This window comes from Aulostomus chinensis, chromosome 11 (assembly GCF_037954235.1).
Source record: "Aulostomus chinensis isolate RoL2024-O1b breed Wild chromosome 11, RoL_Achi_v1.0, whole genome shotgun sequence".
Classification (NCBI taxonomy): Eukaryota; Metazoa; Chordata; class Actinopteri; order Syngnathiformes; family Aulostomidae; genus Aulostomus; species Aulostomus chinensis.
The window spans coordinates 9745597-9770438 of NC_141330.1; the positions used below are offsets into that span (position 1 = coordinate 9745597).

Below are 24842 nucleotides of genomic sequence, written 5' to 3' on the forward strand. Positions count from 1 at the left end.
ATATACAGGTGAACTTCCCTACAATAAACAATAAAGCTTTTGTTAATAAATGAGCCTGACGATATATGGCAGCATACACTGTTCTGCCTTCTGCAGTTACACCTCCAGTCCAATAGGTGGTGGTACTGCACTTACACACTAGCCAGCAACAGTTAATGAATTTAAAGAAGAGGAAAATAGCGACTGACCGACTATGAATAAAATGTAAAATGTCTCTGAAAACAATATAATTTCTGGTAATTTTGCACCCGAACGGTACTTTAATAAACTGTGCTGATTTTAACGCCGTATTACTGAGATTACGATAACATTAGTGGACTAAACATTACACCGAGCACAGCTGTGCCTGTCTGGCTGAACTTTGACACACTGTGCGTTTGAGTGCGGTCGCCTGCAAGTGAATTTTAAAGGACAGTCCACGATGTCATCCAAGAAAGTGATAGAATTATTCTACGATGTGGTTTCCCCTTACTCGTGGCTTGCGTTTGAGGTCTGTGCATTTTAATGGCGTGGTTATTTTCACGAGCGTCTGTTGTAGCCTGAAAGTCAAACTTCTTTGTTTACAGGTCATGTGCCGCTACAGAAACGTTTGGAACATAGAACTCAAGCTGCGCCCCGCATTTTTGGGTGGCATCATGCAAGGATCTGGTATGTGAGATCCTTCCAGAGAAAGAGAGAGACAGTGGCATGTATTAATGTTGAAGCTGTTCGTGTAATATGTGTCTTTGCTGACAGGCAACAAGCCCCCAGGACTGGTTCCGAACAAGTTCATGTATATGACCACGGACCTGAACCGCCTGGCAGAGTATTTTAATGTTCCATTGCAGGCTCCGGCCGACCCCTTTGAGGCTATGTTCCAAAAAGGTACACTGCTTTATTCTTATGCAGTGTTTAAATCAGAGAGTTAACATAAAAACTACTGGGAGACACATAAAAATGGAGGATCGTTAACATAATCAGGTACAACATCTACACAGACGTTCTGGAATTCAATAGATTTCAGTTATCAGTGTGTTTGGGAGCTCAAGATCTGCCTGTAGATTGTTCCAGCAGGCTTCGGGAACCTCATAACACAAAAGGTCCTGAGAACCAAAACAATATTAAACATTTAAACGAGAAGATAATCATGGACATTAACCTTAAGAAATTCCCATGAAAGTAGAATTAGTAACATAATCTTGGATTAGTACAGTAACTGTGCTTGTGGAAAAACTGCATTTGATCTTCAGTATAAGGCGAAGTACCAAACTTTCTTAGAAAGCAAGATATAAACTGCTTCAACTTCATCATCCGTCACTTGATATTTATAGTTTTGAAGAATTTTTTAGCACTTTGGAACAAACAGTTGCTTCTTAGTATTTATTAAAGACTCGAAGCAGTAACACCACTAAATGAAGGTCTTACAGTTACATTTTTACTTATAGCCATGCTAGAGGATACAAGTCCTGAAGATTAGGATTGAATAAAAGGACCCTTGTTATGTGTCACACTCCCAAGCTCATTTACTATCAACCAAATGACCACAAACCACACTGTGAACCAGGGGCTTCCAAGGGTAATCTTCAGGTTTCAGTTCAGGGAGGACCAGTCAGTATAAAGATATGGAAGTAGTACTGAAAGCTCACGGTTCCTTATGTTCTCTTCTTGAAGGCTCCTTGTCTGCAATGCGATTTGTGGCAGCAGTGCAGGAGAGGGAGACGGGGGGAGACAAGAAGGTGGAGCAGGTGTCCCGGGAACTATGGAGAAGGATCTGGAGTGAAGACAAAGACATCACTGATCCTGGATCTCTTTCTGAGGTATGGTTGAATTTGAGGAGGGCACTTTTGTTGTTAGCGATGAAGTCACATTGTCACCATTCTGCCTCTCCAGGCAGCAAAAATTGCAGGTTTGACTGACACCGAGATTCAAGAATTGCAGAAGCTGTGCACTTCACAGGAGATCAAAGACAAACTGAAAAGCACAACACAGGTTGCTCTTGATCACGGGGTCAGTGATTGTTCTCCTTCAGCTACTTGCAGATCCACAAATGCAACATGACCATGTTTTTAATGCATCTCTGAACTTCTCCCAGGCCTTTGGCTTCCCTGTGATGTTGTGTCACGTGAAAGGAAAATCAGAGATGTTTTTTGGATCGGACAGATTTGAGCTCCTGGCCCATTGCATTGGTAAGAATACACATCGATGACCAACACAGAGTGCTGACTCCATAGTCTCCCCAAAGTGGTGTGTGTGAGTGTGAGTGTATATATATATATATATATGTGTGTGTGTGTATATGTGTATGTTTATGTGTGTGTGTGTATATATATCTACATATGTATATGTATATTTGTATAGATATGTATTTGTATTAATATGTATGTATATATGAATATAATATATAGATATACACATACATATATGCATGTATATATATATTGTATATATACACTTATATGCATTTATGTATGCATATACATACATGATATAGATATATATGTACACATATACATACATATATGTATGTTAGTACTTGTGTTTATATACACACATAAAACATATATGTATGTATATATGTATACATACGTATGTGTGTTTGTATGTATATATGAGTGTGTATATCTATATATCGATATATAGATATATATAGTAAGTTTAACAGATATACAGGGAAAAGAGATGTCTGGTTATGTGAAAATACTGCGGTGTTCCTAGTAAGATATCACACAAGTAAAAGATAAACTTGTTTTAAGCTCAACAACTGTACACGGAATTGAACATAAGTCATTTCCTGAATGTTTTTTGTTGACACTTTAAGTAGGTAATGGTTTAGTTCTTTATAGATACCGAACTAATGATACCATAGTTTGGTCTGCAATCAAGTTACAGGTTTTAAGCTACAGAAATGCATTTTCCTGTATGTCAACAGACTGGAAACACTACCTACATCTTTCATGATGCAATAACTCGTATAATGACTCAGAGTAAACACGGGTGGAGAAACAAGAGCAGCAAACAAGAGGGTCAGAGGCCTGACGAGTGTTTACGTCACCTTCGATTGTCATTTACGTGTCTGAGTGCGCAGGCGTTCGTCTCTGGTGTTTTTCTGCTGACCTACTAAAGAGTCACCCAGATTTCACCATGACACTCTTCTTCAAGGTATCGAAAATGTTTATCAGTGTTTAATCACCTGCTCTTCGAGAAAGAGTCCTTCTTATCTCTAGGGGAGGGGATTTCTCACGGCGGAGCCCATCGTGTTGCACTGACATGCTTCAGAAAGGAGTCAACACACTGAGTTTAATCCTAAACTGGGAGGTGATTCAGCCCCAGATGGGAAACCCTTTGAGTTTTTCAGTGGTTTGAACAGGTTCAGTCTGAGTTGTGTATGTAGGGAAATTTGTGTTCTTTCAAATTTCCAAAGTAATCATTTTAAAATGAGTCAAGGAGCTGGATTTCATATGTGTCCTCCTCTCCACAGACACCATGAATGTGACACAACCAGCCATCAATACGTCAGACTTTTACAGAGAGAAATGTGCAAACACGTCTCCTGGAGTAGGAAATCGTGGCATGACGGGCATTAAGATTCAGGCAGTGAGGCTGAGTGAAGAAATGAAGCAGCGTTTCTGGCTCAGCAAGAGGAAGGAGACAGATGTACCTGAGGTTCAAGGAGGAAATTCTGCTTCCAACCAGGTTACCGTCAAAGACTCAGTTACCATAGTAACTGACTCAAAGCTTTAGTTAACCCCTCTTTTTCCTGTTTTTTTTTGTTGTTGTTGAAAACCCAGACTCCGACTCATTTCGGGTTTAACAGACTCTAGGTTTTCACTTAACCTGCTTTCTGAACCAGAATCCCAGGACAAGCAGCAGCTGGAAATAATCACTGGCGGGGCCTGCTTTGTGCTGGACAAGTAATTTAGCCTGAAGGGCCGTGGGTCCTCCTACTCTTTTGTGGAAAAAAAAAGGGGGGGGGGGGGTGATTCTACACTATCACAGCTAAATCTTCCACACTGGTCTTCTGTTATAACCAGCGTTACCAGAAGGACAAACGTGAGGCTGTCAGGTTTATTTAGGGTAAACAAGAAGATTTATCATCACGCAGGCCATGGATTTAACTTACAAATGAGCCCCTTGCCTCAAAGACACGTGGGCTACCCATGTTTGACTTAACACACGTGCAGGTTTCATGAACAAAACATTGAAAAGGAGCAGTTCTATCAGATCTAGCATTTCAGATTTACTTGTTTTTAGGCAATAAAACAGCCCGACAAAAGTGTGTGTTTCTGTTTATTGTTTGTCGAGAGTAGATTTTTGACCCGTATCTTCTGCCATTGTGTTTCAGGGGAGAAGTGGCTGGGACCTCAGCCCGAGAAATCAACTGCAACTGCCAAGCTGTGATTTGAATGCTGCCTTCAAACGCTAGTGTAATCATTCATGCTCTAATTTGTTTTCAGTTTCACTACATCTTCGATTAAAAAAAAAAAATTGAAAAAAATGCTAAGCTGTTCTTCTTAGATCGACGCTGTTTTGCGAAAAAGAACCAATTAGTAAATTACGAGTGTAAATAATCATTCTAACCATTCAGGCACGAGGACGAGGACAGAGCTTGACGTGGACATGGAAACATAACAAAGTTAAAATGTCAAGAAGTCTAAGTGCATTTAAAGATCATAAGAGAGACATTAAAAGTACATTAAAGCCAATAAGACAACACAAACCTCTTGTCCACCTTCTGATCACAACCTTGAAATGAGTGGGAGAAAAATAAAGAGAAATTTTAAAAAACACACGACCACATCTCCAGTTTGTCTTGTGAACTGCAGCAGTGTACAGTTCAAGTAAGAGGATGTGATGGAAGTTGATGTAAACTGAACCACATACACTCGACTATAATTGTCGGTGTCATCTCCAGAAGTTTCTGGCTTTGTTAATTAAAAAGTAAAACTTTTTCAGACCTGAAATGTATTGACTATTTTCTTTTCAGAACCCTGATTACATTATGACTGAATCTGTCAATGTCACTTGAGCTGCTTGTTGACAGAAAAACTGCTGGCTCAACTCATCAGTAACCTTTTCTTTGTTCAGCAGCACCTGGTTAAAACTCTGGATCCTCCCAAAATCTAAAAATACATTCAGGTTGGGTGGATGGGAAACTAAAGTGACTGTGTGTGTGTGTGTGTGTGTGTGTGTGTGTGTGTGTGTGTGTGTGTGTGTGTGTGCCCTGTGGTCTATTGTCAAGTTATACAATCCGCCTTTCCCCGTGTGCGCTGAGGTATAGATCTCCACCTCCTGCAGCACTGGACAGGATCAATGATGGTTTGAGTCAACTTTAGTGATGATGAAATACAAATATCACATCACATGCATCAAACCATGCGACACAGTGGATTATGATATTACTGATGCATGATTGATGCTTTTACCTCAAAAAGAAAGCACGGTTTATTGTTGACTGAACCCTCCCGAGGTGGCAAAGCTTGTCATACGAGTTCTAGAGCAACCAGTGACAGACATTCCTAACAAAAGGCTGAGGACTAAAAAAGACATGGAGCTGCAGGACCAGTTTTTGTTCTGTTTTTTCTGGACGAAGAACAGAGAGGTTGGGCTAGAAGTGGCTGAATCTGTTGGTGTGACAAGGAGAAAAGGAAACTACAGAATGTGGTGGAACAAAATCTAAGAAAAGGCAGGGCAAGTGTTGATTAGCATAAACCTGAAATTAGTCTGATGAGAGAAGGAAGATGGAAGGGGTAAACAAGAGGGTAATGATAGGAAGGTGAGGTGGGTGGAGTTAAGGAAAGGTGGAACCTAGACAAACAGAGCTGCACACGGATCCCCTTGAGCCTGACACGCCGTCAGAGGAAAACAAGACAATGAGGATCTGAGGAGCACAGCTGAACCCGGACTCCTCTGGCTGAGACGAGGAAACATGCGCCTTTAACATCACGATACTTTTGGAGGGAATTAAAAACAGGAGGAGAGGTGAGAATTAACACCAGGGTCTCTTTCATGGATCAGTTAAAGAAGTCTTATGTGAAACTGTGGTGGTTGTGAGGGAACTTGGTTCTTGTGTGATGATGATGATTCGTGAAAGGAAAGCTTTAACTGTGGATCAGGAGCCCACCAGTGCTGCTCTGCCACGTTTGAGTCTCTCTCTAGCTGTGGAGAGCGGTGTTGATCGGTGAAAAAATGCAGAAGGACGGGTTTAGAGATCTGGGATCTGTCGTGAAAGGATGATCGTATGACTCGATCTTCATGTCCGGGATTCAGTGTCATTTATGTTCTCATTGCTGTATATAAAAAAGAAAACTCATTCAGATTAAAGAAAATACTCAGCATAGTGGAGCAGCAACACTTAATTGATTAGTAAATCGGGAGAATATTGGCTGCCTGCAATGTTGATAATTGAATACTCGTTTCAACTGCTTTTACTTTGTCGTTTTTGACAGAAAATGAAGAATTTGCAGTTTTGTGATCAGCAAAAGAAGCAGTTCAAACACGTCGCTCTGGGAAAATGAGATAGGAATATTTACATTTTCTTGATATCAACTTAAACAAAGCAGTGGATTCCCCTCTTTACTTTGCGTATAGTTTTGTGTCTGGATGCCCATATAGGATCATTATGATGTTATTTAATCCCAGTCAACCATTTAGCTGAGTCAGCTTAATATTAACATTTTACATGACTTCGGAATACAGCAAATTCATGAGAATGATCTGTCTTGAGTCAGTTAGGACTTTTTGACTTCTGCATCTCTGAGCCACATCTGTGACGATATCCCACACAACTGAGCTCTTCTGCGGGATGTCCTGTTGATTTGTAATATCATTTTAACCTCCACACCGTGAAAAAATGGATTACAAGATGCTGAGTATAATCGTTAGTCGCATTCTCAAAGCCTCAGATGAAGATGACGTCTGGCTTTACTACACACGGAAGCAAACACAGTTTGCAAAACAAGAAAATCAATTTGTAGTTTTGTTCTTGCTGCCAGTCGCCGGGGGCATGTGAGGAAGCTCTGGCAGAGACAGTGAGACAACATCTGAAGTGTCAGTTACAGTCTGCAGAGGAGGTCACATCCAAGACTCACGTTACACTTAAGAGACTCGGGATTTTAGGATTAAATCTGTTATAATTGCGTCTTCCTCTCTTTTGAATAAAAAAAATTGTTTTTATGGATAGTAAGAAGTCTAGAGCTATGAAATCATGAATGGAAGAAGCTGGTTGAGCAGATCTCCTCTGTAGGTGGATGATATAGTTTAGTAACAAATACCAGCCGGTTATTTATGATCGTCTCCTCCATCGTTTGACAGGATGTCTTCATTATCAGACGCAGACTACCGCTGCCAGCATGGAGATACAATCTGTGGTGAGTCAGCAGCCCAGAAAGAACTTTAATGTATTTTCTCCCTCTGGCATATTTGTGAGATTGTTTTGGTCTTTGGAAATAGAAATAAATACATTAAAAAAATAAAAAAAAAGAGAGCAAAGAATTTTACTTTAGTTGAGAGATGAACTGAGAGATCAGGATATACTGCACTAACGCGGCAGTTGCATTCAGTGACTGTTACAGAGATAATCGTTTCCTCGTGGCTGTCTGGCAGAGATCCGAGTGTACGAGCAGGAAGTGATCGTCGTGCCCACCCTGCTGCTGGCCAGCTTCCTGGTCACTCTGGTCTTCATTCTCCTGCTGCGCTTTTGTCCGGAGAAGGTCGATCGCATCCGTCCACAGGCCAAGCCGTCCTCCAGGAGGGTCCTGCACGGCATCGATGGTGAGACACTGGAGGGGCTCTTAGCCAGTGACATCACCTACCACTTTCTGGCTACGTCATTAGGTTCAGCAATTACGTAGATGGTAAAGTTCAGATCCAGTTGATCCAGAGTACTACAAATACATGTAAAAAAAAAATTTTCACTCTAATACCACCAACTACTACAACTTCAGTGAAAAAAGAAAAAAAATGGATGCATTACCTTGGCTTAGTTACTGTATTTGCTATTCCATCCTATTCTTCTTAATTTAACTCAGAAACATTAGACTGCAAAACTCCTGTCCTGTCACCTACAACCATACTTTTCACTAACACTTTGTAAAAAAGGTGTACCAATATTCTCCTTTTTGATTAGCATTCTGAATTGTGTTATAACTGCGGGGTCATTTTTCATCGAGTTTTTTTTCTGTATAACGTAAACTCCACCACTAGTCATACTGTAACATGTGGCATCATGGCATCCTTCAAGCAGCCTGATAGTTCAGTCTGATGACGATCATATCATGAACATTTGCTACCTTTAATTTATCACGTTTCTCACTGGTTTCTCTCCCTCAGCTCCACCGGGTATCAACGTCCTGGAGCATGAGAGCATTGCTCTGGACATGCCCAGTACCTACTCCACCTTCCACCCCCCTACCCCTGCTGCGTACTCCTCCAAAAGCACCTTCAGGTCTGCGGACACATCCTCTCTTTCCCTCAGCCAACCAGAGCAGCCCTTAAATCCCCCTTTCACACCCATTGCCCAGCCCCGAGAGTTGCCCCGCCAGAGGCTGCCAGAGTCCTTCAACCTGGTCACCCCTCTGCCAGCTGTCTTCTCCCTGCGCTCAGAAACAGTGGTGTCCCTCTACAGGGCCCGCATGGACAACAGGAATGTGGTACTTCGTGTCCTAAAGGGTGAGTGTTAATGGATTTGCATTGGTGGATATTGCTGGACTTCAATGACTCGATTAAACCTTCAGCTTTCACTTTCAGAACATGGGCTCTAACTGCTCATCTTCTTTCTAGACTCTGCTGATGCCACAGAAAGACACAACTTCCTGGGTTTTGCATCCTTCCTCGCCCAGCTTGGACCTCATCCATTCCTGCCAGAGCTCCTGGGTGTTGTCTCCTTGCGAGCTCCTCTAGTTACAGTTGTGGAGGAGCTGGAGAACAGAGACCTGCTCAGCTTCCTGTGGCGATGTAGACAGGTAAGATTCCGACTTGTGAATCCTGTCAATCAACCTTTCAGTTAAAATAAACATCCAAACAAAGAGAAAAAGAATGACTGTGCAAGTGAATTCTGCTTTCAGGAACACACGGATCCTCCATGTGAGATGAATGAGAGATGCATATTTACCATTGGCAAACAGGTGGCATCCGCGCTGGTCAGTATACTGGCTAAATGCAGGACTGTACACACTCACCCTCACACACCATGTCTGACATTCAAATCTGTGAACCAACCCCATACCTTTACTGACTTTCTTAAGACCAAACTCGCATTTCATGCATGCAAACCAAACAAATAAAAACTGGCACAAAGACATTTAAACTTCACTTTCAGATATCTGGAGCCATCCTTGGAAAAATACTCCTCTTTCCCTCAGATACCTCGTTATAGGAAGCCGCTTCTATTCACTTTGCTTGTAACATTTAATTGTCAAGGATTGGTGGATCTGTCTCTGCGGTGCCTCCGGGGACATGGAGTAGAACTAACTTTATTATCCTGCTGAGGTGAGAGAAATCTCAGCCGGGCAGTGACCTGCTTTATCGATGTAGCTCTGGGAACACTTCAACACAATCATCTGAAATGAACTGCACAGGAGATGTGTTCTTAACCCCGAGATATATTTGTTTTGTTTTTTGACCCTATCAGGAGTTCCTTCACAGCAAAGATCTTCTCCATGGCAACGTCCGAGCCCGGAGCGTTCTGGTCAGCAGGCAGTACACGGCCAAGCTCTGGGGCCTTCATGGAGTCTACACAAGGAAGAACCAGGGCGCCACACAGAGGGACGATCCCAGCATGAAGAAATGGCAGGCGCCGGAGATTTTAGCCAGGAGATCGGCTAGTCAGAGGAGCGACGTGTGAGTTTTTCAATCTGCATTTGCCACAGATATGAAATGCACTTATTGACAAAGGGTTTTTAACTGTTTGTCTCTCTTTAGATGGTCATTTGGAATCTTGCTCTATGAAATGGCAACACTGGGTGAGTTGTGCTCATGTGTTCCATGCGTAACAATAATTTAACAAATAAAACAATGATTTACTACTACCGTTTACTAGATACTACATGTACTATTTTCCCTCCAGGGGAAGCTCCATTCGCAGAAATCCCAGTCAATGAGCTTCTGCAGTTTCATCAACGAGGGAAAAGTCTGAAAAAACCTTCGAACTGCTCCAACACACTGTAAGTATTCGCTGCACGCTCCAGATACAAGACAACCAAACCTCAAGCAACTCACCAATTATATAGGTATTCATATCAATATCAACCCATGTTCATTATTTTTTTAATTTATCAGTACTGCTCCAAGAAGGAAAACTGATCCGATAAACAACAGATGATTATTCTTGTCCAGGGGCTGCAATGTGTGTGAGGGAAATGTGCACAGCCAGGGTTCATTATTAACACTCTAAATTGGTGAAGTTAGAATACATTCAGCCGATGTAGAAATATTCTTGGTTTTGCACGTTTTATAGATGAGTTAAAATAACTTTATGCTATTATTTACTATAAATATGATTTATGGGCTTTTCCAAATATTTGGGGGATAAAGATGTTCCGTTTTCAAATTCATACTTGTGTGTTTAAGTATGTTTGAAAATGTGAATGTTACGCAAACTTCTTCTACAGAATCAACATTGGATTTCAGACAAAATGGTAATTTCTGCGCATGCTAAATGACAGAGCTTTAACAGATGCCCTCTAAATTTATGTCCTCTCCCACAGACACTCCGTCATTAAGGGTTGTTGCCAGTGGAAGGATCAGGATCGACCCTCCCTGGCTGAGGTGAGCTGCAAGCTCCTCTCAGGGGAGAAGGGTGCCTCTGATAAAGTCCTGAAGGCTTCAGGGACAGTAAACCTCGAGCAGTACTTACAGGAAGCAGGATACGGAGAAAACAACAGCTACACTGTTTTCTGATCCCTAACCACGACAGCTCAACTACTGCACTAACCTCACATACCCCTATGACGCACTTACACTAAAAAAGTGTTTCAGGTGCAATAAAAGTCTTCCACACGATTTGTGGGAGCTTTGGGGGCTAATATTGTTACTTTAATACTTCTACTTCAGGTTTCCGCAGCTAAAAATAAAACAAAAAAATGGATCTTTTGGAATCATTTTCATCCAAGTTGTAAGATGTGTTAACTTGTGAACAGCTGCTGCGTCCTGAGTTTATACCATCAAAATCTGATGGTTTACCTGCCTGTTTATGACTTGAAGCCTACGGAGAATAATAGATGTCTTTTTTTATATATATATATATATATATATAATTCCATATTTGGTGAGGTTGTGGAAATGAAGGAAGCAATGTCATGAAATTGTTACATTCACTGTCCCTTTGTGTCTGCATTCGCATCATTTGAACCTCCCCGTGATGAAGAAATGAGCTCAAACTGTTTACACAAACTAAAATGTGAATAAATAATCATCACAGTGTCCAGAATGACTCTTTCATTTTCAAGTGGATGTCATTGGAGGAATAAAAGCATACAAACAGGCCACTCAGAGCCAGAAAGAGCAAATCGTGAGAAATACCTATTTTCAGGTAGTTAAATTGGTTAAAGCTACTAAAATGATCTATACATGAAAAATAACTTCTGATTGTAGTACAAATTGGAAAAGATAGAAAACTAAACTTTAGTAAATGCTAAAATGAACTAAGTAAAACATCAGGCTCTGTATCCTTTTCTTCTTATGTTTGATTGGAGCCTGGAGTGAATATCTATAGTAAAAAATAAAAACAAGCTATAAAGCAACAGACTGTTTTTTTTAACACTAAAGTTAAAGCACCATTTGAAATACAGCAAGAAGGCAACATTGTCAAAGAGGTTCGCGAGCAGAACAAGCACCGGTTACTGCAGGCTAGCAAATCTGCACGCTGTAACGGGTGTCGAAACAGTATTTCTCATGACTGATAGAGATTGAAAAAAAAAAAAAGATAAATTCCTCACCAACAGAACAGTACGAATGAAACGCGTGTTTGCACATTCAGCATTCAGAATGTAAACTTCCACTTCCATCTTCTACATATCAGATGGTGTGTTTAAAAAAAAAAAATCCTCAGTCCTCAAAGGTCTCACTTTGTAAAGGAGGAGGAGCAGTTCTTGATTGCGGGGGACAGTCACAGAGGAGAGAAGAATCTTCAAGTCCTCTGACGCCTGGTTGCATCGCTCAGTCACGCAGGCTGTTGATGGAGGCGCAGATCTTCAGAGCAGGACCCAACTTGATATTCATGGTGGAAATTAGGTGGTCCTCTCGCAGAAGAAGCAGGGCCTGCCCGTCTATTTCCTGCGACAGGAACTGGGCGGCAAGTTCTTCGCAGCCTGTACACGACAGATTTGATATCATTGGGAAGAAAGGAAAAAAAAAGAAAGAAGAGAAGATGTAATTTGCACTAACACATGTAAAATAAGCTTCATCTCATCCAAGTCCACCGACCTTGAAGCGAGGAGATAAACCTGCAGACTTCCTCTACGCTCCACTGGGCAGGAGTTGATGAGAGGAAATTAGCCCCCTCCATAGGGAGGCTGCCCGGTGCTGAGCCGTCAGACTGAGGGGCGCTGTGCTCGGCTCTGGAGCAGGAGTGTGAAGAGCTCGGTGAAAGTGAAGGAGAGTCATCCTCCTCTTCTTCACCGTCGCTGGATACATCCTCCGAGCGGCTGGACTCGGAGTGGCACTAAAACCATAGAGGAGACATTCAAATATAGGAAAGGATTCAGCTGCAGAGAAGAAACTTCTGATTAATTAAATGAGTCTAAAGCCTCTGCTGATGTTATTTAGCATTTCTCAAAAAAAAAAACCCAAAACAAACTATAAGTTTGATTGTTTCTGTGGCTAAAAGCTTGTTTGTTCTCACTGAAGATGTGACATTTCTATAATTTCCTCAAAAAAGATGGTAATTTTAGTTTTAAATAAATGTCCTGTGAGAGTACAAGCGTGTTTGATGAGTCAGCTGATCCCACTATTGATCCTCCAGTGAATATTATCGCAGCAGGGGTTCATAATAACGAAGAACTAACAATAACGACAGGGCCCGTGTCTGTGGTAATACTGCAGTGTCACCCAAGGGAGCAGTGGCTCACTGGTGTGTTTTTTACCTTGGTAAACAATTGATGAGTGCAGCGGATCAGGTTTTAGCTAAAACGAACATTAAACGTTCAGATACACTGGTAATTAAATTACTCCAGAAAAACTAAACAGGTATGGGAAACAGCAGCTGATGAATCCCACAGGTGCTGGGTGAAGACGTGGTCTCATCAATTAGGCTGATGATCTCATAAGTCTGTGAGATTCATCACGTATGGACATTCAAACTGCCCTTTGATAGCTCAGTTAGTAGAGCAGAGGACTTTACATGTATTAACACTCAAGCCTCATATCATGATGCAAATGCTCTTTTGGAGCTTCTAAACACAAGGCAAACCCTCCTGGAACATGAGCCTGTACATGTGATTCACGAACAAGAACGATATCAAGTCAATCTCAGAATACCTTGACAGGTAGATGCCGGCTGGATATTTTATTTACATCAGAGCTGCTCCTGCGCGTCGGGCCCCTGCGTCTCGCAGCACTCTCAGTGGGTGCTGGGGGTGTTGCCAGTCCTGCACCTCCCCTTCCTCTGCTCGTCTTGAAGTGTTGGCTGCAGCTTACGTTATACCTGGAGATCCAGGAGCACAATAGACTCACAGTGATTCCCACTGCGCGGTCACTTGACCTGGGAGTGATTGCTAATTAAACCTAAAGCTAAATGTTAGTGGGTACAAAGTCATCATGGTTTTGTTTGTTTCTTTGCAAACAACATCCATGTTTTCACTCTGACTTCACCCAACAATGTCTGAAGGAAAGTTTGAACATTGAGATGAGAAGCTTGTACCTCTTAGCACACGTATTTGAACAGAACCGCTTCGACCCTCTGAACTGGCTGGCTGGAGCGAGACTGCCACAGTACTCACATTTCAACACTGAGGAAGAGCACAAAATGATAAGACTACATGATGCAGGAAGTAACACATAAAGCCAATACACACACCTATATGATATTTCACACATGGTGATTTTGCAAATTACCGTTGAGCCAACACTTACATGGCGGTCCGTTCTCTGAGCAGGCAACCAGAGCGAAATCTCTGTCTTTGAGGAGTCCAGCAACCTGTCACATGTGATGTTGTCATTAACACACTTTTACAGTTACGAACTTACGTGGTGCCATTTAAATTAATAAAGACCAACTGTGTGCTGTCAAGGCAGGGAACACATACAGGAAAAGGCTCAGCTCCCTCCTGGATGACAAAGCCCTCGATCAGATGGGTGAGGACTTGAGGTTTGACCACCGCCTGAGGAACAGGTGCTCTCTCTTGCCCGACTCTTGACAAGGGAAGAGGTAAGGACAGGGTGGGAGGAGAGGAGAAGGCAGCGGCGACAACTGGAGCTAGTGAAACAGGGAGCAGCATGAATTTTCAAGGACAATTACTCTTGATAAAATGCTGGTCTTGATAATGACAGATGCTTTACCTGAGTCCTTTGTCGGTGCAGGAGATAAAGGCGGAGCGGAATCTTTCATCAGTGCAGAGTCTGAGGACTCTGCTGCCATCTCGTTTGTTGCATCACAGTCAGATTTTCTCTTCAGAGAGACATTAGCAGACTTTGTCTAAGGGTATGTGAAGAGGAAGGTTCATTAGACACTGAAGCTCATCCCCGCAGTCTGGTATCACAGCTGTCTACCACTGATCTCACCATAGTTGTAGCACCAGTGTGGGACACCGCAGCAGCGTTCCCTCCAGAGGTACTTTCCTGGGCCAGGATAGTTCGTGTCTGTGCCAGAGCTACAGCCTGTGCATTTCCTGCTATGCACTGCCTAGCTCCAACAAGCTGGACAGGAATGTGAGGAGGGTTGTGCCCCCCAGTGGTGGCCTGGCTGTTGCTGGGTGGTGCTGGGAGAATAGGGAGTGGGTGTCGAGGGGGCAGCTGCACAGGTAAGCGCTGACCCTGTGCTGTCTTGGGCTGGATGGGAACAGGGACTTTATCTGCTGTAGTGCTGCTCTGTTGTAAAGGCTGCACCACCAGAGTCTGTGTGTTAATGTTAGCTTTAGGGGTGACTGAGCCGATGGGGTAGCCCTGGGTGGAGGTAGGCACATTTGAGGTGGGCACCAGGATCACAGGTGCAGCAGAGGGTGACAAGAGCAGTTGGGAAAGAGGGAGTGCTGGAGAGGAAGAGGCAGTAGGAGCTACAGAAGCAGCAGGAGTAACAGTCATGGCAGCCTGATTTGTAGTCTTTACAGTCATAGTGGTGGCAGAGGACTGCTGAGTAAAGTTGGATTTGGTCATTTGTTGTTGCTGTTGGGGCTGCACTTGTTGCTGCTGCTGCTGCTGCTGAGCTGTCTGGGGGAAAGTCTGCTGCTGCTGCTGCTGCTGCTGCTGCTGCTGCCCGAGAGGAAAGGTGGCAGTGTCTTTCCTCTCTGGGAGCTCAGACTTGATAGCGACTGCTCTGGGAGTGGAAGCACAATGTAGTGCCAGATTCTGAACCTAGAGCAGAAAAAAACAGAGTCAGGACACTGTAAGGCGCTCATGACCAAACATATATTAAAAAAATAACAGGGAGGTAATGCTTCTCAAACCTGGTCATTGTCAGACTGAACAGTAGCCGCAGCAGGAGCAGCTTCATGCTGTTGTTGTTGCTGTTGTTGCTGCTGCTGCTGTTGTTGTTGTTGCTGTTGCTGCTGGGGCTGTGTTTGGGCAACTGTTGCTACAGTAGCTGTTGCTGTACCACCAGGCATGAAGATAAGCTGCGAGGCAAGAGGGGCCCTGAGAGAACGGTTGACCTGTGTGAGGAGCAAGAGTCATAGAACACTGTAGATACACATACACTACAAGCATCAGAAATCAATTATGTCACAAAGATCTGATAATTGTTTCTGTCGGCAGCAAATCTTTTCAAACACAAATCAATACAGTTTTGCATGAATATGTTGTCAGATATGCAACATGCAAACATTTGATTGGCTTTCACTAAAAACAGACTACTTCTTGTCTCAACCCACCCTAAGATACATTTGCCCCTGTCCTGGAGAGTTTCCACCCAGCAACACTGACTGGTTGAGGGCTGTTGTTGTTGCAGAGGTAGCTGGACCATGCGGACGAGGGTTGGTCATGGTTCCCCCTGCAGACGTGGTGCTCAGGTTGACCTGAGAGAAAGTGAATAATTTTTTAAAATAGTGGCAGTACAAAAAGTAATTCAATCAATAACTGATGTAATAGCTTACCGTGGTAGGTGCCTGGGACATGCTGTTACTTGGGGTATTGGACTGGCGACTGGCTGCAAGTGTAGCCTGATTGAAAAAGAGAAGTGATGAATACGGATTACAGTCATTTTGCATCATTCCCATTACCTATTCTTTGTTTTGCGCCTTTAGTTACCTGTTGCACAGCAGCCAAGTTGTGTAGTTGGGCACTACTGATCTGCTGCTGCAGCATGAGCTGCTGGAAGTACTGAGCTGCATTTGGCTGTCTTTGCAGTGCCTGGAGGGCCTAAACAAACACATATCATTAACTTTTCATGAACTGCTATTATTAATTTTAAACACTTTACCATCTAGAAATCAGTTCAAGCACTCACCTGAACAGCCTGTCTCTCATATAGAGACATGTGGGCTATCTGGGGTGGGCGGGAGTTTCTTGTGGTCTGAGAGTTTCCATTGGTGGTGCCTGTGTTTTGGTCTTCACCTGCATCCATGTTAGCTGCGCTAAAACTGAACAGACATCATTCGTCTAAAGTAGCTCTGACAGATAACAGGTGCCAAATACAGAAAAAAATACTTGTATATATCACATAGCTGTAAACATTTCAGTGAGAGATCTTGGTGAATAAAATAACACGGTAGGGTTCACTGGAAACAGATTTTTCAAGCTATTCCATCACTCCTCTACACAAGATAAAAAACACTGCGTTTCCACCAAAATCATATCAGCCAAAATGTTAAAACCACCTGACTAACACTGTGTAGCTAGCCAAAACAGCAGCCTAGACTCCACAAGACCTCTGACAGGTACATCACATTTACCCATGATCCAGCTGACCAACTGTCCTTATTTGGATCCCATATGGTAGGTTCTAACCATTGCATGCCAGGAAATCAACAAAAGACTTGCTGTTTTGGTCCTGACCCACTCATCTAGCCTTTAGAACTGGTCCTTTGTCAAAATTGCTCAGATTATTGCATTTGCTCAAAACATAAAGCCTAAGAACTGGCAGTTCACTTGCTGTGTTATCTCTTCACAAATTATTTTGTTAGTGATTTCACAGCTGTAGCCAATCATTTCACATGCTCAAAGTGAAATCACTACTGCAGCATCAGTGAGCTGAGAAACAACCATTGACTGCTTTTCAAAAGTGTCAGGTATTCCTAGGCAGATATGTGTTCGAAGGCTTTGGAATGTGCTTTTAAATTATACATTAATAATAATTTCAAACAGAAGTGCAGGGTTGTCGTTCAGAGGCCCATAGATCAGAGGCACCCACACAACTGCATCTACAGTAGGTTCCAACGTTACATATGGTAACAAAATGACTTCCACAGCTAACCAAACAACGGGGACAAGCACACTCTGGTATTTTCATTTGCCCCCAAGCTGTCAACATAACAGATGAGTGCGAGAGAGAACAACATGGAGGGAAGCCAAAGTAAGAAAGAAGCTAGTTAGCTGGGCTAACTACAAAACACTTTGCTGGGAGTAAGCAATAAGCGACACAATTACGAATAAGTTGGTGTTGTAACTTGTAAAAAAATAGTCAGAGAGCATTTTTTTTTTAGAAGTAGAAATGCTGTTAGTTTTAGAGGTTTATAAGCAGAAAAGGTCCAGCGTTAGCTCCTTGATGCTAATTGCTTACAGTTGTTAGAAAGTAAGGAGGTAACTCTACGGGATAATCATTCATGCAACAAGTTCTCGTCAAGTGTCTCAGCGTGCTTGTGTGTTTACCTCTCCTCGATAACGCTCTTATTTTCACAGATATATGCAGTAAATCAGTATTTCCAATTTCCTCGACGTTGGTTTCAACTGCAAACGACACCTCTTTTCTGCCTTTTTGGCTCCCCAATGAAACTCCGCCCCTAACAGGTCTAGTTTTCATTCTTCTTCTTTTAAAATTAATATGGGTTGTCAACTTGGCGTTAACGACCATTACCGCCACCCATCGGACTGGCATGCATTTTTCTTAAAGCATCCATGTTATGTGATTCAGTGACTCAAAATCAATACCCGAATGCAGGATTTGAAAAATGAGAGCTTTTCTAAATGTTTTACTGCTATTTCTACTTGTTTATTCTACTGGAAAATGCATTTTTTGGGTGAAGATCTTACTCGATAAACAAGACAGACATTTCTTTCAAATATGCAATTTTACGGCCTACTCTATTTTAAATGAATTTCTCAATGCACCATTCAGGTTACCTTCAAATTTCTACAAATTCCTTTCCACGTCTTTTACGTAACTTTTTTACACATTTGAAGATGATTTTGGCGACCGTATGTTCTCTAATAATTATCTACACACAAAAAACAAGTTAGATGAATCAGTTTTCCAGTTGATCTAAACTGAACCACACTTAACTGTAATGTGTACTGTATATGTATGTAATTTGAAATAATATTCCATAACTTCAAAAAAATATTTTCAAATTCAGGATGATGAATAGTTATGAATACAATGAGTGCAGGGAGAGCAGATTTTACCACGAGTCCTTCGATTTTATTTGAAGTGGAATCAGAAAATGAACATAAATGTGAAACGAAAAAGCTTTTCATCATTCTGAGGGTTGTACAGTATAACTCGTTTTGTATTGTGATCCAGACTCCAACTGAGTCACTGAAGTAAGAAAAGAGAAATAAAATAAGTGAACAGAAAACATACACACAAACACACAGCAATTAACAGAAACAAATTCAAATGTGATGCAATGACTTGGATCACAACTTCCTAACACAACTTTGCCATCAAGTTCCAAGAGCGTGCTTTAGTCCTTTGCAGCATTAATAAGCACAATATGTAAAAAAACATTACAAATCCATTCATGGACATAGTCAGAGCTGTAACATTTCAGCAAACAGTTTACAATACACAATGTGCAAAGTGACTCTATTACCACTCCACCTTCCAAATGGACTACGAATGAATCAAACTACTCTTCACCCTGGAATATTAATGTGTCTCTTGCAGTGCATCTGATGTTGGGACCACTTTTATAATATTGACAAGAAGATCTGAGGATGTCCGCTAGAATATAAATTATTACATAGTTTTCTATCATAGGCATAGGCCATTTAGTCTATGAAAATACAAGTTCATATACATAAAGAGCTTCTTTTTTTTTTAAACTCAGAAAAAAAAAAAAACCTGGCAAATTAATCTCCAAGCTGGAACTGTACCAATACATGTACTTTAGTTGAGTGGGGTTTTTTTGTATTTTTTTTAGACTCCAAATTTGTATGTTGCAAACTTACATTTAACGCCTGTTTCCTTAACCTTTGAGACAGAAAAAGGTAAAGAGAGATTTTAATCCGGAAGCAGACCTGGATTTATGAACGCAGATAGAGAGGTACTGCAGCAGAAAGCAAAAACAATCAGTGATGCTATGGCATTTGCGGTGAGGTTCGTGTAGCGAGACTGTCAAGTGCAGTCATACTTGAAATTAAACATTCACTTGTTACGCCTCTAACTCCGACTCATCTCGTGTGTTTCGTAACCTGCGAGGTTCTTAGGGGAAAAAAAACTTTTTTCAAACGTCAAACAATCAACAGCCAAGCAGAAAATAATGAGCAAACTTAATTTACAACACGAAGAAAACCAACTTGTCCCTCTTGTGCTGGATGGTTTTTTTTTGTGGGAAAAAAAATTGTTTGGCATCAGACAGCTGAGTGAAATGGGTGCCTGACGTCATCTATGATTAACGTGCTCGCTTACATGACCAGTGATAGTCACCCTAAGCACAAGGTCCTGATTTAAACCAGCACAAAACAGACTTGTACCTACTTGTCAAGTCATTAAGTACACTAGGATAACACCAATGTAGCAAACTACCCCAGCCCAGCATCAGCTCCTCCCTTTATGAGACTATGAATCCTCTGTTGTCATTTAATCACTTTATGAAATGAGTTAAATTATTTTCAATTTCATTTTGGAGGCTGCAATTCAGTCTGATACACTCGATTACGGTACTAATATGAAGTTAAGAGTAATTCCTATGAATGGATGAATGAAATATCAGAACATCTCATGTTCAACAGCACGACTAATAACAACCACAACGCTTCTCAAAAGAGTTTCCCTGCAGGACTGTTGCGTTATACTGCATTAGATTTATCCGTGTTCCCTATAAATTGGCCAGTGTATGTCTAGAAGCAGTTTCATCAAACCCATGACAGAGTGAACTGTGTCACAGTGGAAATGAGTGTCCCATTTCTGAAATATGGAGGTCACATAGGTAATAAGTGGTCATCTCTTTCTTCTGGCTCCTCCTCCATAGGTTCTGTAGGCGCCCCCCTGTAAGCAGAGGCCTCCTCTCGATTCCGTGATCGGCACACAAAGTCGCACCCATCCTGTGAAGAGGGGCGAATATGGAATAAATTCATTGGAAAGTTCAATTTTCTAAAGTACACCATCCGTCATATGAATTAACAAGACTTACTGCTGACATATTGCCAACCTCCACCCAAAAAGCATAATTTGGGAACTGCTCCATCCCTTTGGCTCCGACAATCAGCCGCATATAGAGGAAACCTCCAATCAGGTAAACAGCCAGAAGACAGACGCCACTGAAAGAAGAGCAGAGGTCATTTACACTTCTCCTGTAAAAACATCAGACACTGCAGAACATCTCCTCCCCTTCACTCACATGATGAGGATTATGGAACCAGTACTGAGCTGGGAATCAAGAGGAGGGCACACTGCACTAGAGTCCAGCTCAAATAGGTAGAAACAGTCCTGATCCCTCTCCCTGTCCTCCAGAACCACCTCCAGCGGGCCCTGGCAATGAGACGGAGAGGGAAAAATGAAGAGATGGGCTGTATAGCATCCAAGTCCTTCAATAAAACTACAAAATACTAAGAAGCGTTTAATTTATTTGTCGTCCTCCCACTTCATCACCAACACAGCCGCTTGCCTTGCATTTTTAAATGTAATGATCTAAAAATGGACATTTAATTTACCATGTCCACTTTCTGGTTGCAAAAGATCATGATGATGGCTTTCCTCGACTCCTTGTTGCAGTGGTTATCATATTTGTCTCCGTTTCTGTAGCTCAACATCACCCAGTCGCCTGTGATAGGAAAGACGAGGAAACCAGTCAACACTCCTCGAAAAGTCTCATGGAGGTGCGATGCGCTGTACTCAGAGTTCTTTGTTAAGTTTCATATATATAATTCTAATTGTTGGTCTCAGATCGTCACGTAATTCTGCAGCCTACAATTGCTGTTATTCAGCACAAATTCAGGGTAACACAGAGTGACACCTACTTCCTCCAATGGCCTGCGTTGAATTGTACAAGCCAATCACTGTTACTTTATTTTCTGTCTTCTTGTGGTCCACCTGAATGACCCCAGCTCCTGGAGCTCCTCCTGCATCCCCACACAACTGGAACACATAGGTGTAACTCTCCTCCGCAATCTTGATGTCAACTGTAAAACTGTGGACATAGAACATTCGGTTCATCTGCTCGAATCTGTGGCACCCACAGAACACGGCAGAGGGACTTCTTACTTTTTCTGGGCGAGTGGCTCCAGCCGACTCAAAACTTTCCGTTCTGACTCAGACTCCGATAACAGTTTACAGCTCTTGGTGCCATCAGTGGCGTGCACCCCACTACCACGCAGGACCAGCTGGACCACCAAGGTCCACACCAGGAGGGGCCCTCCGCTGAGGCGGGTCAACACCTAGCACAGATGTTATATCAGAGCAAATAATAAAAACCAAAATAAAAAGCACACTTAACACTCCCGTGTATCATTTCTCTTGCATGCAACATGCCATTTGAATTAGTAACCTATTTTATAATTTTTCAGATTTTCTGACATCTTATTTCATTAAAGGTCAGTCTGGAAAATAGAGGGTAGATTTCATTCTAACAGAATTACTAGGAGCATTTACTGAAGCTGCAAATCACGGCGCAGGACAGTTTTATTGTGGCATTTGATTGAATTAAAAATATTTCAGCAGCAATATAATAAACTGTTTCAATTAACTTGTGGTAATGGTGATTTCGTGCATTAACAGAAAATAGTTATGACTGTGTACAGTGTCTCGATGGATATTTCGCTAAACATACTATATGTGAGGCTACACAGATTATGCCTTAAAAGATGAAACTACTTCAATCGTTTGTCTAAAACTTAGATGAATAAATCCAAATTATCTAGCTAGATTTAATTCTATAACTGCTACTGACTGCACATTTGAATTGTTCTTTTTTTTAACAAAGTAACCCACAATTAAATGTGGAACCTGATTAAACCTTGACATGTGTAGCAACAGACAAGAACTTGGAAAAAAAAACACAATTCCTTTAAGCTACACGTTCAAAAGTAAGATATAAAGTTGTAAACCAGATGTTTCGAACCGTTACTTACTACAATATTTACTTTCAGTTCAATACCTGACCGCATGAGCTACCACGTTGTCCTAAACAAGTACCGTCAGGTAAGAACCACGTCCCTACAGGGGGATGAAACCGTGTCTGCCTGTATGAATGGATATATATGCACATACCTGCATGACTTCTGCTGTAAATACGCTGGGAAAGTTAGCTACTCTTCGACATACAAGATGTCAGTTGTTCAAACATGTAGCTGGTGTCGTGAGCTTCCTCTCGCTAGTGTCACTTCCTGGTTGTCTTGATCAGAAACGGAGCTCCTAATTTCTCCTGAAGTACAAAAAAAAAACAACCCCTCATAAAAACAAGTCGATCCGAGAGCAGCAGTCAGTTTCAAACAAACCTCGGTGGCAGCATGACTGTCTTTCCCTTCCCAATTAATCCGTATTTGCTCAGTATTTGCGAAGTAACATCCTAGATGCTAACAGGCTACAGACACTTGCGGAGTACGGATGTGAAACCAAACATACAACCACGTGACCGTCAGCTGACCCATTTGTCTCTGGTACCCAGGAGTCTGTTTACTCACCTCCAGGTCACGGACGGGAAGCAGTTACTGGGTCCTTCAACAGAATTTGTTGTTAGTTAGTCTCGTCGTTTCCATGCGGTAACTTGGCAAACTTCAACCCCCACCCTCTTCCAGGACTTCGTTTAACCGATCAAAGGAGTTCAAATATGGGAAGATAATTGGCAAAATACAGATTATTTTTTGTTGTTTTAATTTTGTATGCTGAGGGAGTCTGAATTTCAGGAACTGTGAAAGATTTGACTCCATTCTCTGTTTTACAAATATTTATCAATGAATTGTGGACTTTTTTTTAAAAATTATTATTCTAGCCTATCCTCTGATATTTAGAAACAAACAAACCCAAAAAACTAATCATTTAACCAGACAAAACTACTTACTTCTGGTCGTGTTGGAGTTTATAGTGAAGTTTGTTTGTCATCTTGTTTTGCATTTTTAGTGTTTTGATATTTAATCCATCCTTGTTTATCCATGTATACATGAGTTTATGGGTGCAGGATATCTTAAACGTGTTATTGTTCATTAAAATGTATAAAGGATTATTTTTCAAAAGATATTGGGGGTTCTGGTAATGTCAGGTCACCAGCGATCTGAAGTGTTTATTATATGACATGCTCTCTTAATTGTGTCATCCTTGGTAATTATCTGGATGTTTCAGACTGAATTGCTCAAACAACCAGATAAAAGCAGCAACCTCCCATTATAAGCAAAATATATGCATATATAGTCTACTTTTTGTGATTTTTTTTGTGAATTTAAATCCTGAAAATGGTTTGGTTTGGCGTTAATTATTGGCAAGAATTAAATATTAGTATGGTACATTTGTTGGTACAGCAGAATACCAGTAAAACCAGCATACTGCCTTTTCTTCCTATACATCTCATTAAACTGAATAGCAGACAGCCTTTGACCTGGTAAGACGTAGATCAGACTGATTACCTGAAACAATGCTCCTTGTTTCTACCCTTCAGTCTAGTTTGCATATTGCAAACACTCCTTGAAATTACGAGACTGAAGATGACAAACAAGTAAGTGTGTTTGCTAAAATGCATTTGATCCCCTCTGTGATTTTGTCCATCTTACTACATTAACTGTATCATGGCCCCTTGTTTGGTTTAAGCCTCAGTTTAAATACCGATCAAAATAAATTCAAATCAACTGCAGCCATGTATTGAAATAAAAATGTGGGAAACAAGACATCTCTTAAGTTTAATGCATTAAAAAAAGCACCCCAAATTACAGCCCCCAAAATGACTACAAAGTTGAATCTTTTTGAATTTGAACTAAAGATTCTAACTTTCATGACTCAAGGCTACGGGGGTTGTCTTTATCAGTATAAAAAATGTTTGTTTAAATGTGCCTCTAAACTGGCAACTGAATGTAAAACCAGTAAAAGAGTAACATGCACATGCCTGAATTTTGCATTCTTGTAAATTTTTCATGAACTGTGAATGAGAATGTCTGAGATAAAAATAAATGTGGAAAGGGCCTAAGTCAGGTCTGGTGTTTATTCAGTAATGCAATGACCTTTCAGCTCAATCAACACAGTAAAGATAGCAAAGATTAAAAAAAATCTCAGAATGCCCTTTGAAATGCTCCTCCCTTTATTCACTCAATGACTGCTTAATCTCATCTTTTTTAAATCACAAGAATCGGTTTCATTTTCTTGCTCTTTTCACTCCAGGCAAATTTGAGAAATTTTTTTATTGTGAGTTGTG

The 24842-nt window shown here is 41.5% G+C and overlaps 4 protein-coding genes across 6 annotated transcripts; 2 read left to right on the forward strand and 2 right to left on the reverse strand.

Moving 5' to 3' along the window:
• The first annotated feature begins 189 nt into the window (after positions 1–189).
• LOC147253193 (glutathione S-transferase kappa 1-like) lies at positions 190–4929 on the forward strand. Of its 2 annotated transcripts, XM_086218252.1 has the most exons (8): positions 190–490; positions 567–648; positions 736–864; positions 1651–1796; positions 1870–1986; positions 2072–2165; positions 3458–3672; positions 4322–4929. In XM_086218252.1, exons 1-8 carry the CDS (start codon positions 422–424, stop codon positions 4400–4402), a joined length of 933 nt encoding a protein of 310 aa, XP_086074378.1. In that variant the 5' UTR covers positions 190–421; the 3' UTR covers positions 4403–4929. The 2 variants fall into 2 exon arrangements, with proteins under 2 accessions (XP_086074378.1, XP_086074379.1); XM_086218253.1 differs by lacking the exon at positions 3458–3672 and having other exon boundaries at positions 4322–4927.
• A 676-nt stretch (positions 4930–5605) lies between these two features.
• Positions 5606–11399, forward strand: styk1b (STY kinase 1b). Its single transcript, XM_086218255.1, has 10 exons — positions 5606–5958; positions 7291–7346; positions 7582–7749; positions 8308–8646; positions 8758–8939; positions 9042–9116; positions 9608–9816; positions 9898–9938; positions 10043–10139; positions 10683–11399. The coding sequence occupies exons 2-10, from the start codon at positions 7292–7294 to the stop codon at positions 10873–10875; spliced, it is 1359 nt and encodes a 452-aa protein (XP_086074381.1). The 5' UTR covers positions 5606–5958; position 7291; the 3' UTR covers positions 10876–11399.
• phc1 (polyhomeotic homolog 1) lies at positions 11204–18058 on the reverse strand. The gene is made up of 14 exons (XM_086218254.1): positions 17935–18058; positions 16574–16706; positions 16375–16485; positions 16221–16286; positions 15999–16142; positions 15576–15779; positions 14695–15483; positions 14473–14608; positions 14220–14389; positions 14047–14110; positions 13835–13922; positions 13453–13618; positions 12400–12637; positions 11204–12284 (listed from the first exon to the last, which is right to left on the reverse strand). The coding sequence occupies exons 2-14, from the start codon at positions 16688–16690 to the stop codon at positions 12133–12135; spliced, it is 2445 nt and encodes an 814-aa protein (XP_086074380.1). The 5' UTR covers positions 16691–16706; positions 17935–18058; the 3' UTR covers positions 11204–12132.
• Positions 18059–18681: 623 nt separating this feature from the next.
• On the reverse strand, positions 18682–23209 carry m6pr (mannose-6-phosphate receptor (cation dependent)). Of its 2 annotated transcripts, none has more exons than XM_086217156.1 (8): positions 23128–23209; positions 22715–22868; positions 21710–21882; positions 21466–21635; positions 21160–21269; positions 20847–20977; positions 20640–20766; positions 18682–20550 (listed from the first exon to the last, which is right to left on the reverse strand). In XM_086217156.1, the coding sequence occupies exons 2-8, from the start codon at positions 22718–22720 to the stop codon at positions 20428–20430; spliced, it is 840 nt and encodes a 279-aa protein (XP_086073282.1). In that variant the 5' UTR covers positions 22721–22868; positions 23128–23209; the 3' UTR covers positions 18682–20427. The 2 variants fall into 2 exon arrangements, with proteins under 2 accessions (XP_086073282.1, XP_086073281.1); XM_086217155.1 differs by lacking the exon at positions 23128–23209 and adding an exon at positions 22942–23078.
• Positions 23210–24842: the final 1633 nt, after the last annotated feature.

Bases quoted from the DNA above. Each gene is read 5' to 3' on its own strand.
- LOC147253193 (XM_086218252.1), top strand. From the start codon at position 422: ATGTCATCCAAGAAAGTGATAGAATTATTCTACGATGTGGTTTCCCCT. The intron at 1,987-2,071 runs GTCAGTGATTGT...AACTTCTCCCAG, and splicing joins AGGTTGCTCTTGATCACGGG to GCCTTTGGCTTCCCTGTGAT. The intron at 3,673-4,321 runs GTTACCGTCAAA...ATTGTGTTTCAG, and splicing joins GAAATTCTGCTTCCAACCAG to GGGAGAAGTGGCTGGGACCT.
- styk1b (XM_086218255.1), top strand. From the start codon at position 7,292: ATGTCTTCATTATCAGACGCAGACTACCGCTGCCAGCATGGAGATACA. The intron at 9,939-10,042 runs GTGAGTTGTGCT...TTTTCCCTCCAG, and splicing joins CTATGAAATGGCAACACTGG to GGGAAGCTCCATTCGCAGAA. The intron at 10,140-10,682 runs GTAAGTATTCGC...CCTCTCCCACAG, and splicing joins TCGAACTGCTCCAACACACT to ACACTCCGTCATTAAGGGTT.
- phc1 (XM_086218254.1), bottom strand. From the start codon at position 16,690: ATGGATGCAGGTGAAGACCAAAACACAGGCACCACCAATGGAAACTCT. The intron at 16,287-16,374 runs GTAACTAAAGGC...TTTTTCAATCAG, and splicing joins ACTTGGCTGCTGTGCAACAG to GCTACACTTGCAGCCAGTCG. The intron at 14,390-14,472 runs GTAAAGCATCTG...CTGTTTCACTAG, and splicing joins TGCACCGACAAAGGACTCAG to CTCCAGTTGTCGCCGCTGCC.
- m6pr (XM_086217156.1), bottom strand. The intron at 21,636-21,709 runs GTAAGAAGTCCC...CTATGTCCACAG, and splicing joins GAGCCACTCGCCCAGAAAAA to TTTTACAGTTGACATCAAGA. The intron at 20,978-21,159 runs GTAAATTAAATG...TCTCATTGCCAG, and splicing joins GCAACCAGAAAGTGGACATG to GGCCCGCTGGAGGTGGTTCT.